The 15,966-nt window shown below is 36.6% G+C and overlaps 1 protein-coding gene across 1 annotated transcript in view; it reads left to right on the top strand.

The window, feature by feature from the left end:
* itga10 (integrin, alpha 10) overlaps positions 1 to 15,966 on the top strand; it is a 55,162-nt gene that overhangs the window by 36,843 nt on the left and 2,353 nt on the right. Inside the window, exons 10-29 of the mRNA XM_079895649.1 lie at positions 805 to 970; positions 3,186 to 3,259; positions 3,379 to 3,523; positions 3,636 to 3,784; positions 5,074 to 5,217; positions 5,524 to 5,727; positions 6,907 to 7,037; positions 7,209 to 7,375; positions 7,512 to 7,654; positions 7,861 to 7,971; positions 8,110 to 8,195; positions 8,444 to 8,585; positions 9,302 to 9,394; positions 9,503 to 9,579; positions 10,010 to 10,099; positions 11,055 to 11,139; positions 11,231 to 11,344; positions 11,425 to 11,532; positions 12,706 to 12,819; positions 12,965 to 13,060. Of these exons, the coding sequence (XP_079751775.1) occupies positions 805 to 970; positions 3,186 to 3,259; positions 3,379 to 3,523; positions 3,636 to 3,784; positions 5,074 to 5,217; positions 5,524 to 5,727; positions 6,907 to 7,037; positions 7,209 to 7,375; positions 7,512 to 7,654; positions 7,861 to 7,971; positions 8,110 to 8,195; positions 8,444 to 8,585; positions 9,302 to 9,394; positions 9,503 to 9,579; positions 10,010 to 10,099; positions 11,055 to 11,139; positions 11,231 to 11,344; positions 11,425 to 11,532; positions 12,706 to 12,819; positions 12,965 to 13,060 (2,439 nt within the window). The remainder of the gene's footprint in view (positions 1 to 804; positions 971 to 3,185; positions 3,260 to 3,378; positions 3,524 to 3,635; positions 3,785 to 5,073; positions 5,218 to 5,523; positions 5,728 to 6,906; positions 7,038 to 7,208; positions 7,376 to 7,511; positions 7,655 to 7,860; positions 7,972 to 8,109; positions 8,196 to 8,443; positions 8,586 to 9,301; positions 9,395 to 9,502; positions 9,580 to 10,009; positions 10,100 to 11,054; positions 11,140 to 11,230; positions 11,345 to 11,424; positions 11,533 to 12,705; positions 12,820 to 12,964; positions 13,061 to 15,966) is intronic.

Here is a 15,966-nt window from a genome sequence, read left to right as displayed (position 1 = left end):
TTGGCTGATTATTGTGAGGGCTCTTAAAACTTTGCAAACTGTAAACTACGAGAGATAAAGTCACATTGATATAATATATAAAGTCATTTTGCGGATATATAAAGTTAAAATTGTGAGATATAGTCAACTTTGTGAGATATATAATCACACTGAAAGATATAGTCACAATTGTGAGATATAAACTCACACTCAGAAATAATATCACACTGTTAGATATAAAGTCACACTAATTGTGAGGTATAAAATCACACTCTGAGATATAAAGTCACACTGTGAGAAAAAGTCAGATTGTGAGATTATTATCCTTCAGTATCCCAATAATTCCAGACCTTGGTCATAAATTTGAAAGATGATGACCAATACATGACTGGACAAAAAAAAAAAAATCTGATTTCTCATATTGATTAGTTGGAGTTTATCAAGTCAACATATCCAACCAATGGTATTGTTGGGAAAGATATAAGTACATGTCACTGGAGAGTGAACTCATGATCTTGCACCAATGGTTTTCAAGGCTTGTCATTAGTGGTGTGCTGCCAGTGGGTGTGAGTGATATTCTCTCTGTTTCCTCTGCGTAGGTGTTTTGTTTCTAGGATGATTTTCCTCTGAGTCCTGTATCCCTTCATTAATTGATCTATCAGATCATCTGTTTTCGCCCCAATGGTGTGGAGGAGGTGTTGGCTCTACCGATGAGAAAATCTCTGTTGTTATTCCTCTCCCTCTACTATGTGACTTGTCTCGAACATGACTCTGAGGAATTTCTGATTAATTTTCAATAAACGAGTGACTCTCTCTCTTCCACAGGTATTAGGTCACTACATCCGCAGACAGCAGGATCCAGAGACCTTTATCAATGAGATTAAGTACATTGCCAGTGACCCAGATGAGAAATACTTCTTCAATGTGACGGATGAAGCTGCACTAAATGACATTGTAGATGCATTGGGAGATCGCATTTTTAGTCTAGAGGGTAAGCATGTTCATTCTCAATGGCCAGAGAGAAAAAAATAACAGATATCCTTCCCTTGAAGAGCAACACTCGTGGTAAGCTGAAGTTTAATAGTTTCAAAAAAAAAAATACCAACGTGTTTCGACTTAAGAGCCTTCCTTAGGGTATACAACAGACAAAATACATGAACATTTTAGGAAAACATGTCCATATTAATTTACTCACAAGACTTGAGTGAGACACTGATCGACAGAGCGACTGCAAAACCGGAAGTTCAAAGACAATATTCTAAAGATGGCGGCGCCCTCGTTTCTCTGGCGCATAAGGTCTATACCCTGAGGAAGAATCTTAAGCTGAAATGCATTGTTGTTTTTTAAAAACTATTAAACTTCCCCTTACCACGAGTGTTGCTGGATTCCCCTTTGTACATTTTTATTGTCTGCTTCCACACACCCTGTGAGCTGGTAAAGTTGAGCCAGATCTAATCTTACTAGTACTTCCCTTGAAGAGCAATAGTGGTTCTTTGACCTAAAAAGAACAGAAATATCAGATTTCCTTTTCATTAAGGATGTTGATGTTCTTGTTTTTTCAACATATTTAGACACTTTTACCACACCTGACAATGTATGCAAGTACACAAGCGGCATTTATTTAATTCATACATTTTATGTGTGTCCTAAGTCCCCACATACTTTTGGGGCTATTGTATAACATCTGATAGCAGAACTGATATTTACCATGGTCCAATTTTTTTGTCACTCATTTAGACATAAAGTGCCTATGAACCATGTATTATATGAATGAATATGTTGCGAGATATTTTACCAAAAAATGTAATGTAATAGGTGACACAGACATCACAAAAAATAGGGAAAAAGACAGGACAAGATGTCTTTTCATAAAAATAATTTCCATAAGAACAGGGTGTGATGCTTGTGCCATCTAGATTCTGAGGAAAGCCATGCAGGAAGAAGGGTGGAAGGGAGGAGACGAATGACCTTAAAGTTGGCACAGCTGTGCATCCACAGGACACATTGGTTAGATAAACAGGAAGAAATATGATTAGCCAAGGCCATGCACTAACTAGAATTCACATTGCAAGTAGGCCTTTATTGTACATTCAAATATCTTGTACTGCCATCCTGTATTGATAATGTTTTAGACATTTTTATGACGAGTTTCCCAGTGTACTCTTTTCTTGAACTTTTCTTGTCCAGTTCAACAGATTTCTGCACAATTACAGATTTTTAGTAATATTTTTGAAAGAAGACTCTTAAGCCCGGGACACACCAAGCCGACTGTGTTGTCGCCTCTCGTCGGCTGCGTCTCGGCCAAAAAGCGTGCTTGAACACACCAAAAGACCTAAAGGCGACCGTCACCTAGCACATGCGTTCAAGGAAACAGCAGGTGTCAATAGTCTATTTTCTTTATTCAAAAAGGGAATCCGAAATTTGGACTGCAGATATACAAACCATAAACAAGCCAGCACTTGCTTACCGTTGTGAATATCACTCACACTTATCACTTGCTTTGTTCCAGCTGGCTCATGTTATTCAGAAAATATTTGTGCATTCGAATGTTCAGGTAAAATGACGTAAAATTATAACACTTGTGCTTTTATTCTCGTGCACTGTCTCATTCTAAGCTGAACAGCCAATCAGAGTGCTCTCTCTCACCAACGGCCCGGCGCTGATTCAACATGCTGAATCTGCCCAAAAAAAACTTGACTGTGTCCAACTAGAGCCAACGATGCGGAACACACCGGAAAAACTAAGCTGACTGATGCTCAAAAAACAGCCCGACATTGCCCAAAGGCCGACCGTCGACTTGGTGTGTCCCGGCCTTTATACTCACCAAGCTGCATTTATTTAATGAAAAATACCTTAAAAACAGTAATAATGGTAATAAATAGATTACAATTTAAAATAACTAGTTTCTGTTTTAATATAATTTCAAATGCAATTTATTCTTGTGATGAAAAAGCTGCCAGGTAGATTTCACTGTCACATGATCCTTCAGAAATCATAATATGCCGACTTGCTGCTCAAGAAACATTTCTGATTATTATCAATGTTGAAAAAACTGATACATTTTACACGATTCTTTGACGAATAGAAAGTTCAAAAGAACAGCATTTATTTTAAAGAAAACGTCTTTACTGTCACTTTTGATCAATTTAATGCTTCCTATTAATTTACAGTGTGTAATTCAATGATAACGTGTTGTGCTGTTACAGGAACCCTGGGATACAATGAAAGTGCCTTTCTCATGGAGATGTCTCAGATTGGTTTTTCGACACACATTTTGGATGTGAGTCTAAATTAACTTTATGTCCACGTGTACTTAAGCCTATTCAAATATTTGAAATGACAAACTGAGTATAGAACATGCAATCATGCTATAATGTGCTATATAATTTTGGACTGTAGGATGGCATCTTGTTTGGCATGGTGGGAGCATATGACTGGGAGGGAGGCGTCCTGAAGAAGAGCAAAGAAGGGCAGATTAGGCCCTCACGAGAGGCCTTCGAGAAAGAGTTCCCACTGGAGCTGAAGAACCATGCAGCCTACCTAGGTAATGTTTCACTTCATAAAATCAATCACCAAATAATCAATCCTTCAAGTTTTTATCTTAAAATAAATTTATTTAGTGATGGTCAGATTCTCTGTATGTACATCTGTTGCAGGTTACACTGTGTCATCGGTGGTTGTAGGTGACTGGACGAGGTTGTATGTTGCTGGTGCGCCCAGATTCAAGCACAAAGGAAAGGTCATCTTGTTTGACCTCACCCCTGATGGCGGTGTCATAATCACACAGGCCTTAAATGGAGAACAGGTGGCAATCTCTCCTTCATCGCTCTATTTATTTACACTGACACCCTCCCCCTTGACACACATTGTCTCTGGTACAGCACAGAATAGATCTCTGTCAAACCCTTGCGTGAAGTCCAATTCTTTGAGTTTTGCAATATCCTTCTTTTCTTAGTTGATCTTTAATTGCTTTTCCTCTCTCTGTCCTTCTTCTTTTACACCACATTCCTGCTCTCTCACAATTAATGAGTTTATTTTTATATTAAAGAAAAGCAAACGGGTTTCATTTTCTCAGGCCGCTCCTAAAATCAAAGTGATTCTCAGAACAAAATCCAGAGTCAGGGTTCCCACAGTCATGGAAAACCTGGATAAATCAGGGGACTTTTAAATTGGGTTTCTAAGGCCTGGAAAAGTCACAGAAATTAATAAAATCTTAAACATTTCTATAATAAATATATTTTGTCTAAAATATTTCATCAGCCAGATACTGCTTTTGTTTAGAGCTTTTGTTGAGTAAAACTTGCTTGCAAACTTTGATTTGTGAAAAATTTGTTGTTGTTTAGTCGGTTCTTTTCGCTGTATCATTCAAATTGGTTCACATGTTAGTTTGAATGATTAATTTAGCAAATCAGTCTAAATCAAGATTTTTTTTTTATTATTCTTAACAGTCACAAATGAGTAGAGGGTCAATGAAAAGTTATTAATATTAGGAATGCACAATATATGTGTGCATATTCCTATTTTTCATTTTCTATCTATATTGTGAATATCTACCAGACAGTAGGAATTTTAAAAGGAAATTTAAATTATAATGCTGAAATATTACAATTTGAAGTAACTGGTTTTTTATTTGTATATATTTAAATATATTCTATTCTATTTAAAATGTAATTTATTCCTGTGATGGCAAAGTTACATTTTCAGCATCATTACTCCAGTCTTCAGTGCCACATGATCCTTCGGAAATCATTCTAATATGCTGATTTGTTGCTCAAGAAACATTTCAAATTATTATAAGTGTTGAAAACAATATTTTTGTGTAAACTATGATATATGTTTTCAGGATTCTTTGATGAATAGAAAGTTCAAAAGAACAACATTTATTTGTAATAGAAATCTATGCACTCAACCCAAACTTTGAACAGTGTATATATTTCAATATATGTCATTTATCAGTTATCGGCCATAACATCAAAATAATTATTGCCTTATTATATCCACCAGAGTTTTAATATCGGTGTATCCCAAATGAAAATACATTCAAGAAGTGTGGAAATCTTCAGATTGCCTAACATCTTTTCTCTCTCTGTCCAGATTGGCTCATATTTTGGCAGTGAGGTGTGCGTGGTGGATGTGGATCAGGACGGAATAACAGATATCCTACTTATAGCTGCTCCAATGTTCCTGGGAGCAGGAAACAAAGAAACAGGCAAAGTCTATATCTACTGTCTGGATGGGGTGAGAACCACAGTGGCAGTACTGTTTGTGTGATTTATATGTGAATGTGAGAGACATACAGAGTGAAAAAATAAACATCAAGGGTATTGTCATGATCCCAGCCTGTGTTCCCCAGGTCTTGGGGGAACACAGGCTGGGATCATGACAGATATTCACCAGGGCAAATCCCCTTCATGCTAAACAATTTATTCCTCTTTTTAGTCTTAAACTTATACCCTTTCAGTTATAAAAGTCTAAATGTTATAAATAAAGTGACTGTCTAGATTGAATGCTATATCTGTCTCACTATCTGCCTCTCTCTACCAGGATGGTTTTGCACCTAACGGTACGCTGCATTCTCAGCAGAAGGCACAGGATGCACGCTTTGGTTATGCTATGGCCGTAGCAACTGACTTAAACCATGATGGATACTCTGACCTGCTCGTGGGAGCTCCGCTAGAGGATGACCACCAGGGAGCTCTTTACATCTACCATGGCGACGAATACTACATCATACCACAGTACAAACAAGTAAATATACGACTATTTCATGTGTACAGCCGAATAAGTCCACCGAGACCAGGTAATCTGGAAATTATATTTTTTCTCTCCTAAATAAACAAAGTTTTTGGGCCAGATTTACTAAACAGGGCAAATTAGCGTGAAAGCGCAATTCCAAAAAAGCGCAGATGGGAGTGGAAAGTTCTGCGCGTGATCTACTGACAAAGCGCAAATTAAAGAACACTGAAGCAACCGGATCATTTCCATAATAACCAACACAATCTACCAGGTAGCGTCAGGTTTAAGACGTGCTTTTTTTGGGCTGTAAATAATGGCGCAAACACCAGTACATTGACGAGCGCAAACCTTAGTAAATCACCTTGCATGATTCATTTAAATACTCTCCTCCCATGAATTTTGCTCCTGAAAGGGAAACTCCTACTTATTGCAGGATTGCATATGCAATAAGGTCAACTGCAAAAATAACTATGTCCACGCCTTTTCAGCGCTAATTTTTCACTGCGTGTCTTTAGTAAATTCTGACAGTAGTTTTTTAACGCCAAAAAAGGGGTTTGCGCTGGCGTAAGCTGTTTGTAAATCTGGCCCTTAATAAATAAAATGAAAAAAAAGAAATAATAATAGACTTGATATTTCAATTGACCTCTGCAATGAAATTGTTCTGATAAGCATAATTTGAAATGAAAAATGTTATTGTGAGAATGTATACTAACATTCAAAAGTTTGGGGTTGGTAAGATTTATTTGTTATTTAATTATATTTAATCAAAAATATTTTATGAAGAAATATTATGTGTTTTCAGTTGAATTTTCATTAATCCAGTCTTCAGTGTCACATGATCCTTCAGAAATCATTCTAATATGATGATTTGCTGCTCAAGAAACTTTTCTGATTATTATCAATGTTGAAAACAGTTGTGCTGCTTGACTTTTGTGGAAACTGTGATACATTTTTGTGGGGATTATTTGATGAATAGAAAGTTCAAAAGAACTTTTGCATCTTTTTTAACATTATAAATGTCTTTACTGCCTCTGATCAATTTAATGCGTCCTTGCTAAAAAAAAAAAATCTTACTGACCAATTTTTTTTGAATGGTAGTGTTAATCTAGTGACCACTTTTATTAGTGGTCTTAGACTTTTAGACCACATATTACTTCACACACTAATAAATCTCTCTTTTTCTCTCTGTAGCGTATCCCAGGCTCCTCTCTCTCTGCAGGGCTGCAGTATTTTGGCCGTAGCTTGAGCGCTCTGCTGGATCTGGATGGGGATGAGTTACTGGATCTTGCTGTGGGAGCACAGGGCACTGCCGTCCTGCTGAAGTACTCTATGCCTCATTACAGTCTGGTGTATTTATGCATCGTCTAAATGCTGCCGTCATACAAGTCAACAATTCGTCACATTAAATTGTGTCAAACAGTAGTAAAGTCAGGTCTGAATATGACCCATGGTGACAACTTGCTCTCCTCCTGACCTCTGTCTGTACTCTACAGATCTCGCAGTATAGTGCAGATCAACGTCAGCCTGTCCTTCCAGCCACACTCCATAAATGTGATCCAGAAGAACTGCCACAGGGCTGGCCGAGACTCCGCATGCCTTAACGCCACGGTTTGCTTCCTGGCCCTGTCTCGCTCTCCTGGCTCTTATGGCACATATTTTGGTAAAGTGTCATGTAACCTTTTTTCTTTTTCATTTTACTCTTTCATTGCTGTACTAAATCCCGCTTATGTACGGCAGTTCTATTAATACCAACTCTGATACACTTCCTAAAGTACCACATCGGCTTGTTTGTATAGATATGCAGATGGGGGCCATGCTGGATGACAGAAAGATCTCGGCTCGTGCTCTATTCGACTACAACTCCCAGCGGCAGACCCTTATGGGCGTCAGTGTTCGTGTGGGGCAGACCATGTGCTACACACTACCATTTCATGTCTTTGTAAGTTCAAATGTCTTTCAAAAATCAATAAAGCAAAGGATAATGCCCAATTAGCTGGTCGATATTGCAAAAAGGGGGTTGTTTTGCTCTAATGGTTGTGTGTTAGAGCAAGAGCACTGTGCATTATCCTTCTCATTACATGACTATATACTGATTGTTTTGAAGGAAAATTGTTTTTCTCTCTCTTTCACACTTTGTACATCTAGGATACAGCTGATTACATCCGACCAATCAGCTTCACTTTGCGCTTCAAAATCAATGACACAGAGAGCGGCCCGGTATTGGACGAAGGCTGGCCAACAACATTCAAGAAGTCTGTGAGTGCTATTAAAAAGCACTATTCCTTTTTGAAAATTGGAATATGAATGAATGTTGCATGTACAGGGTGGATTAAGGTTTTTCCCTTCATACAGTTGGTTTTTAACAGACATTTTTGGATCTTTTTTTACCTTTAGATTCCATTCTTCAAAGACTGTGGGGAGGATGATGTATGTGTTACTGATCTGGTTTTACAGGCCCATATGGACATTTCCGGAACAAGGTAACAGAGAAATTGTCCTCCTGCTGTTGGCATGTATGGAATAAGCACAACTAAAGTCATGGGATTCACAACTGCTGTGACTATGACTATACATTTGAACATACTGGCAGAACTAGTTAGTTCAAACCCTAGTGCTATGGTATTTATTATAAAAGGTTTAGAGTAGCTGACTACTAAACCTGAAACGGTGATTGAAATAGCATGTGTTGTGTACGTAACTTCAATGTTGCTCTTATCTGTTCTTGTAGGCAACAACCCTATGTTATACGCAGTCCCCGGCGTCGGCTTGCAGTAGAAGTGCAGCTCCAAAACCGACTGGAAAATGCTTATAACACTAGTCTCACTCTCAATTACTCCAAAAACCTGCATTTCAGCAGCCTGAGTATACGGGTACCAACATGATCTCTCCTCTTAAAACATAAAAGCTTATTTATAGGACAATTATTTATCAAAATTATGTATACAAAATATACATTAACATTCAATAGTTTAGGAATCAGAACGTTGTTTGAAAGAAATTAGTACTTTTATTCAGCAAGGATGCATTGAATTGATCAAAAGTGAGAATAAAGACATTTATAATGTTACAAAAGATTTCTATTTCAAATAAATGCTGTGCATTTATTTAAGAATCTTGAAAAAATGGATCACGGTTTCTGCAAAAAGCAGCACAACTGTTTTCAATATTGATAAATGGAAATGTTTCTTGAGCAGCAAATTCGCATATTAGAATGATTTCTGACGGATCATGTGACAGTGAATACTGGAGTAATGATGCTCAAAATACAGCTTTGCCATCACAGGAATACATTACATTTTACAATATATTCAAATATAAAATAGTCATTTTAAATTGTAATGTATTATGTAATATTACTGTTTTTACTGTATTTTTAATAGTTGCAGCCTTGGTGAGCATAAGACACTTCTTTCAAAAAACATTAAACTACCCAAACTTTTGAATGGTAGTGTAATTATTTAAACAAAATATTTCTAGTTATACATATCATTTATACAAAAGTATAACTGCAAAAGTATAAACTGCATTTTGTCTGGCCTCTTCATTTCTCTTTCTGCCTCATGTTTGTCTCATTCTCTCTCTGTAGGAAGACGCCCAGTTTAAGATTGAATGCACGGCTCTAAGCTCCAACAGTCACTCCTGTAATGTCAGTTACCCAGTGTTCCGCTCTCACACGAAGGTAAGGCTGTGGAAGAAGAAAGGTTTGTCGTCACGATTCATTACAACAGTCACTGAGCCGTTTTGGTTCATTGACCAGTGTTTCTCCCAACTGCCTCGTTTTTCTCAGGTGAACTTCATGTTGGAATTTGAGTTCAGTTGTACATCTCTCATCAGTAAGATCCAGATGAAGCTCGTTGCTTCCAGGTACACACAAACACACACAACTTAAACCGTTAGCAAATGGTACTATCCAGGGATGTCATGCACATATGTTTTTGAGGGGGGCACCACGGTGGGTCCCGGCTCACTTGGTGCCCTAGACAGAATAAGACATGACCAAAGAAAAAAAAAACATGCTGATTGCGCAGCACTTATGTGTAAGTTTAGTTTACAAATCAAGGAGAATTTTTTTATTATATAATTTGACAGTCACTATTCACCATGCGTTTTATCTAGCACAAGTGTGCAACTTAATTATCAAAGACATTTTTGGCATGACATTTCTGTGCCATTCTGCGCACAGTGCACCAATATCTGTATACAATATTTTAAAATACACATTCAAAGATGTAAATAAAGGTATCTGTTGATATGTTAAGATGAATACTGAATGTGTATCTGTGTGTTGCCATAGTGACAGTGTGGAGAATGAAGGCACATTGTCGGACAACCGTGTGCAGTTACAGAGTATTGTACAATATGAGCCTGATCTCTTCATCACAAGGTGATATGAACTTTGAGACTCTTAAAGATTTTAGTGTTTGTCTTCAATAGTGTAGTAATAGGAGCACACATCTTTAATAATATCAATAATAATTATTGTAATATTTTTATTTCTATTGTTATTATTATTATTCAAGTTCACAATAGTTGGTGACAATTAAGAAAGGCCCTCAGAGATGTTTATTATTATTATTATTATGGAAAAATACAATAATAAATAATATAAAATAAATATAATACATCATTTTAATAACAAAAAGTTTTTTTTAGTATTAGCATTATTTTCATTATTATTATTCTTATATTAAAACAAAAATAATAATGAAAATACTACAAGAACTATTACTATACTACTACTAATATTATTATTATTATATTTATTTATATTTAAATATTAAATACATATTTATAAATAATATTAAATAATATTTATTATTATTATTATTATATAATTCTAACAGAAGTTTAGTTAGTATTACCATTATTTTCATTATTATTATTATACTAAAACAAAAATGATAATGAAACTACTACTACTACTAATATTACTACTATTATATTACTAATTATTATTATTATTATAACAAAAAGTGTTGTTGGTATTACTATTATTTTTGTTATTATTATAAATTTTCTAAAAAATATTGCTAGTATTAGTATTATTTTTGTTATTATAATAATTTTTTTTTTAAACTATTGTTGATATTGGTATTATATTTGTTATTATAATTTTTGGTTAAATATTTATAATAATAATACTTTTATTATATTATTATTATTATTATTATTATTATTACAAAAACAATAATGAAAATACTATTACTACTACATGTTATTTCCTTTATATATATTTACCAACATCACCTTTTACACCTAATTACAACCTCAAAACTGTATGCATGTTCAGTGTACAGTACCCATATGTGGTGGTCTTATTTCGGCTCGATTCACTACAGTGACTCCAACCTGAACCGCTATGAGGTCCATCCAACCAGGACAGTGTCAGAGGGTACAGGACCCGAGTTCTTCACACAATTCAGGGTGGGTGAAACTAAACCTGATAGGCTCACCAGCCTCTGTTTAAAATCAAACCAGACAGCTCCTGACTACATGTGAATATGTTTGTTATCAGGTGCAGAATCTGGGCTGTTACGCCGTCAGTAATGTGGAGCTGAGCGTCAACTTGCCCTCCGTGGCTTCAGGAGACAGAGTGTTCGCCACTGTGGTTGATGCATTCTCTCATAATGTTAGTGTCTCACTGCAAGTCTTTCTGTAATTCGTATACACCTTTGTGTGCTTGATGTTTTTGTCTGCTTTTATTTGTAGGCTTCAGGTGTGAACTGCAGTGTAGTCAGTGATCTTTCACAGTTGAAGTCCAGTCAGAGAGATGTACGTCCACTTCACCCGGAAGACATGAAGAAAACTGAACTATTGGTGAGAATACAGACACTATGTTCGCACACAGTATGGTTATGAAAGAAATTGAAAACCGAATAACTGAAGTTAACTCCAAGTTTTCAAGACTTACAACCGAATTTTGCGAGCGAGTTCAGTTGGATTAAGTTCACTACGGCCTACGTCACTATACTGTATGTCTTATCTCAGCAACGGTACACAGTGGAGAAATATCCACCAGTCACGGAATGGTACAATCATTAATCAAGCTGCTCTGTTCTGTTTACATGGGATGTATACTTTCTTGGTATATAGGATTAGATATTTTCTTTTTTCTTTTTTTTTAAAATAGACTAATTGGCAGCACGCCACCATTTAAAAGAAGTCAGAAGATATGATAATTAATTGTGGCAAGCGAATGAAATTGTGCCTTGGAAATTGCCCAAAAATACACTTATTGGGTAATGGGTTGTAAACAGGTTGTAAGAAACTGTATAAGAATGAGAATTTGTAATGAGATCACGGCTTTGTTGACTGGACCGATGAAGTCTAATCCTTTGGTATCTGGAACTTCTTGATTTCTTGCTAAGAGGGAAAGACTTCATTATTCTACGACATAGTCAACAACTTTTTGTCTGGTGAGACAAAACTCCTGTTAAGTGTATGGTTGCAGAAGAAAGAAAATAAAAACAAACTGGAACGAACCAAAGAGTTTTGGCTGCATATCTAAGAGGGTGAAAGCAGCTGCCTGCAATAGAAAGACACAATACAAAATTTTGAAATGTAGTACTGTTATATTAGATTATGATTACAGGCATTACTCAAGGCTATGAGATGGGGATTGACCCCCAAATATGATCATCCTTGCGCGAGGGACCCCATCCTAAAATTTAAAAGGCATCTATATAGTTTATTGTATTAAAATCCCATTTATACTGTGAAAAATGTATATTATAGATATATCTTACATTTTATTTGGAAAAAGTTACATTATTATGTTTTTTAGTCTGGTATTTTTCATTAATGTATTTATTTGTATCTTATTTTTACTTTTTGCATTTTTTATACTTTCTCTGTAAACATTTCCACAGACCCCCTATTAATTCCTTGCAGACCCTAAATTGAAACCCTTGATCTAAAGTACAATGGCCGTAACCACCATAAGAAGATGCGTGAAATGTTTCCTAAAAATAATTTTGTTTTCGTTTATAGAATTGCACTTCCTCATGGTGTGTGGAGGTCGTGTGTCACATCCAGCAGCTACTGAAGGGAGAGACAGCCTTGATCCGCATCACCAGGAGAATACACGACAACTTCTTCAGACAGGTGACATCTCTCACACTTACGGTATTCACACACACTTTAGTATGTGCTGGCAGATGGTTGCAAAGGTCAGTAGAAAGACAAAATATGCACTGGGATCTGTTTGTGTGTCAGTCTCTAACCTCTAACTCCTGTGTGCTTCTGGCAGGCCAAGTTTAAAGCAGTAACAATTGTGGGCTCTTACCAGCTGTCTGCTCGGGAGTCCAATCTGATTACAATGGGAAATGCTGCCCTCGTGAGGGAGGTGAGAGAACTGACGGGACATAAACGCAAATCATTCACTAAAAGGATTTACATGATTTAATCAACATGAATTCATTAAGTTAAACAAACATAATTATATGTTAACTTATATATATATATATATATATATATATATATATAGGATAACTTGCTAAAAGATATATACCTGCCAAAGAAGACTGCCTTGTGTAGAGATTATAACTGTAAAAACTCGAGACACAGATCAGAAATTTGTTCTATGTATGATGATATAGTTAAAGCACTGGTTGATTCAAGTGATCTCTCACAAAGATTAAAAACCAAAAAGAACGTGAAACCAGCTTGGATATAAGCCCGATATAAGTACGCTGTATGTTTTATTAGTAAAAATGAGAGAGCTATGAGGGCTGATTCAATGGCCAGGAAACTTTTTTGTAACAACACGCATGACTTCTGGAAGAAAGTGAAAGGCATGACTGCCAGTTAAATGTCACTACCATCCCAGCAAGCAATTTTGCGTTTAAAACACGTATAATAGCTGTCCAAACACAGCCCAGACGTCTAGGCTAAAACAAGACAGAATTTGGGCTGTCGGTGAAAATTTGAAAATAGACGTCTAAACCAGAGCCCAAGAATAGACTAGTCATCAATTAGATAACAAAGAAAGTTGAGTGAAGAAATGAAACCAAACACCTTGTAATCACTGTTTACTTTGCTTACATGATGGAATATACATCTCACAAGAAAAACGACATGAGCCAAATTTAAGGTTATTTTGGCTATAAGTGTGTTACTCATAGCTGGACTATATCGGGTCTATAGTTAACCTAAATGGTGAAATGACGGCTATTGCTTGCTGGGATGTGTGGTTGATGGCATGTCAGGTACTGATAATATCTTAGAACTTTGGCGACAACACTACAGTAGTTTGTTTAATTGTGTTAAGAGTGAGTGCTATACTGTAAGTGAAGTTGACAGCACAGATATAATTCTGTCACTTGAAGTTTTTAAAGCAATTTGCAAATTGTCTAATAATAAAGCTAGTGGGTTGGATATAGGGCTGGGCGATATATCGATATAAAAAATATATCGATATATTTTTGAAATGCAATATGGAATTAGACCATATCGCATATATCGATATAGTTCAAATTTGCGCTGTGATCCTTGCTCCCCACGCCCCCGCTCCTCCTTTTCCACTTTGCGTGTGTGTTTAGAGCATGTTATGTTATGAGAGGCGAATCATGACTACTTCAGAAAACCCAGCACAATAGCAACTACCAGGCAGTGACATAAGTGTACGCTGAAATAAAGTCTTTCACCTCAGAAACAGACTTTCTTGTCCTGTCAGCCGTTATCCTGTACTCGTAGCGCTCTCTTCAGTTGCACGCGCAAATGCGGCGGCGCGCGCTGTGTATCGCCTCACTGTATATAAAGTGCAAAAGAAACTACGAGCATGCAACGCCGTTTCAATAAAACTACTTGTGACATGTCATATTTGGCTTTGAATTTGACTGAACATTTGCTCTCACTTTGCGGAAAAAATATCGGGATATATATCGTATATCGATATTCAGCCTAAATATATCGGGATATGACTTTTGGTCCATATCGCCCAGCCCTAGTTGGATGGTGTGTTGCTGCTGAGCTTTTAAAGTTTGCAGGTGCGAGGTTGGCTCCACTGCTTTCTATCTGTTTTACTGCTTTTCTTGTACATGGTTTTTACCTGACTCAATGTCAACTGTCATGTTAGTTCCTGTGGTCAAAGACAAAACTGGGAAAGTCGGCAGTTCTGACAATTACAGACCAATAGCATTGACCAGCATAGTGTCAAGAATTATGGAAATAATCCTGCTGGACATGATCTCAGAATTTTGTTTGGTTTTAAAGCTATGCTGTGTATTTATGCTCTTAAAGAGATAATTGCTAAATATAAAAACCAGAGCTCCTCCATTTTTGTGTGTTTCTTAGATGCATCTAAAGCATTCGATAGAGTAAACCACAGAAAATTATTTATTAAATGAATCCAAAAAGGTGTACCCAATGATCAAATGGGGGAGCAGTGTGTCTGCTCCATTCAAAGTTAGTAATGGGGTGAGACAAGGGGGAATCTTGTCCCCAGTTCTTTTTAACTTGTATTTGGATGAACTGTCAACAAGGCTCAGAGCGTGTAATACTGGTTGTGTGGTTGGGGATTTTGTTCCGAATCACCTGATGTGTGCAGATGATCTTGTAGTGTTTAGTCCGAGCACTGCTGGACTACAGCAGTTACTCAACATTTGTTCAGTCTACGGTCTAGAACATGACATACAGTATAATGCAACTAAGAGTGTGGTCATGATCTGTAGGACCAAGGAAGACAAGTTTATGAAATTTCCGGACTTCTTTCTGTCAAATGTGCTTGAAATCACAAGGAAAATCAAGTATCTTGGGCATATCTTCACAGAGGACATTTTTAGACAATGTAGAACTTTGTATGCCCAGGCTAATACTCTCGCACTGAAGTTTGGACACTGTACTGACAGTGTTAAGATTACCCTCTTTAAGACATATTGTATATCTCTGTACATGGCCCATCTTTGAACTAACTATAAAAAAGCCAGTCTGCAAAGGCTGCAGGTGGCCTACAATGATGCTTGTCGTGTGCTTTTAAAGCGACCAAGATGGACTAGTGCGACTGAAATGTTTGTCACAGCTCGAATTAACACTTTGCGAAAGTTAATGTATAGCTTTATCTGTAGGTTAAATAAATCTGAGAATGAAATAATTATGCCACTAACAAATTTTAGATTTAGTGCAGTCCGTTACCAGTCCAAGCTGTGGAGGCAAGCTGTGTTGTTTTTTCTATTTGGTGTGTGTGTGTGTGTGTGTGTCTTGTATCTATATTGGACCATGAGTCCAGAATAAAATTGAATTGAATTGAATTGA

Source organism: Squalius cephalus (assembly GCF_949319135.1).
Source record: "Squalius cephalus genome assembly, chromosome: 15".
Lineage (NCBI taxonomy): Eukaryota > Metazoa > Chordata > Actinopteri > Cypriniformes > Leuciscidae > Squalius > Squalius cephalus.
The sequence above is the reverse complement of the archived record's forward strand: the minus strand, read 5'-3'. Positions and strand labels throughout refer to the sequence as shown.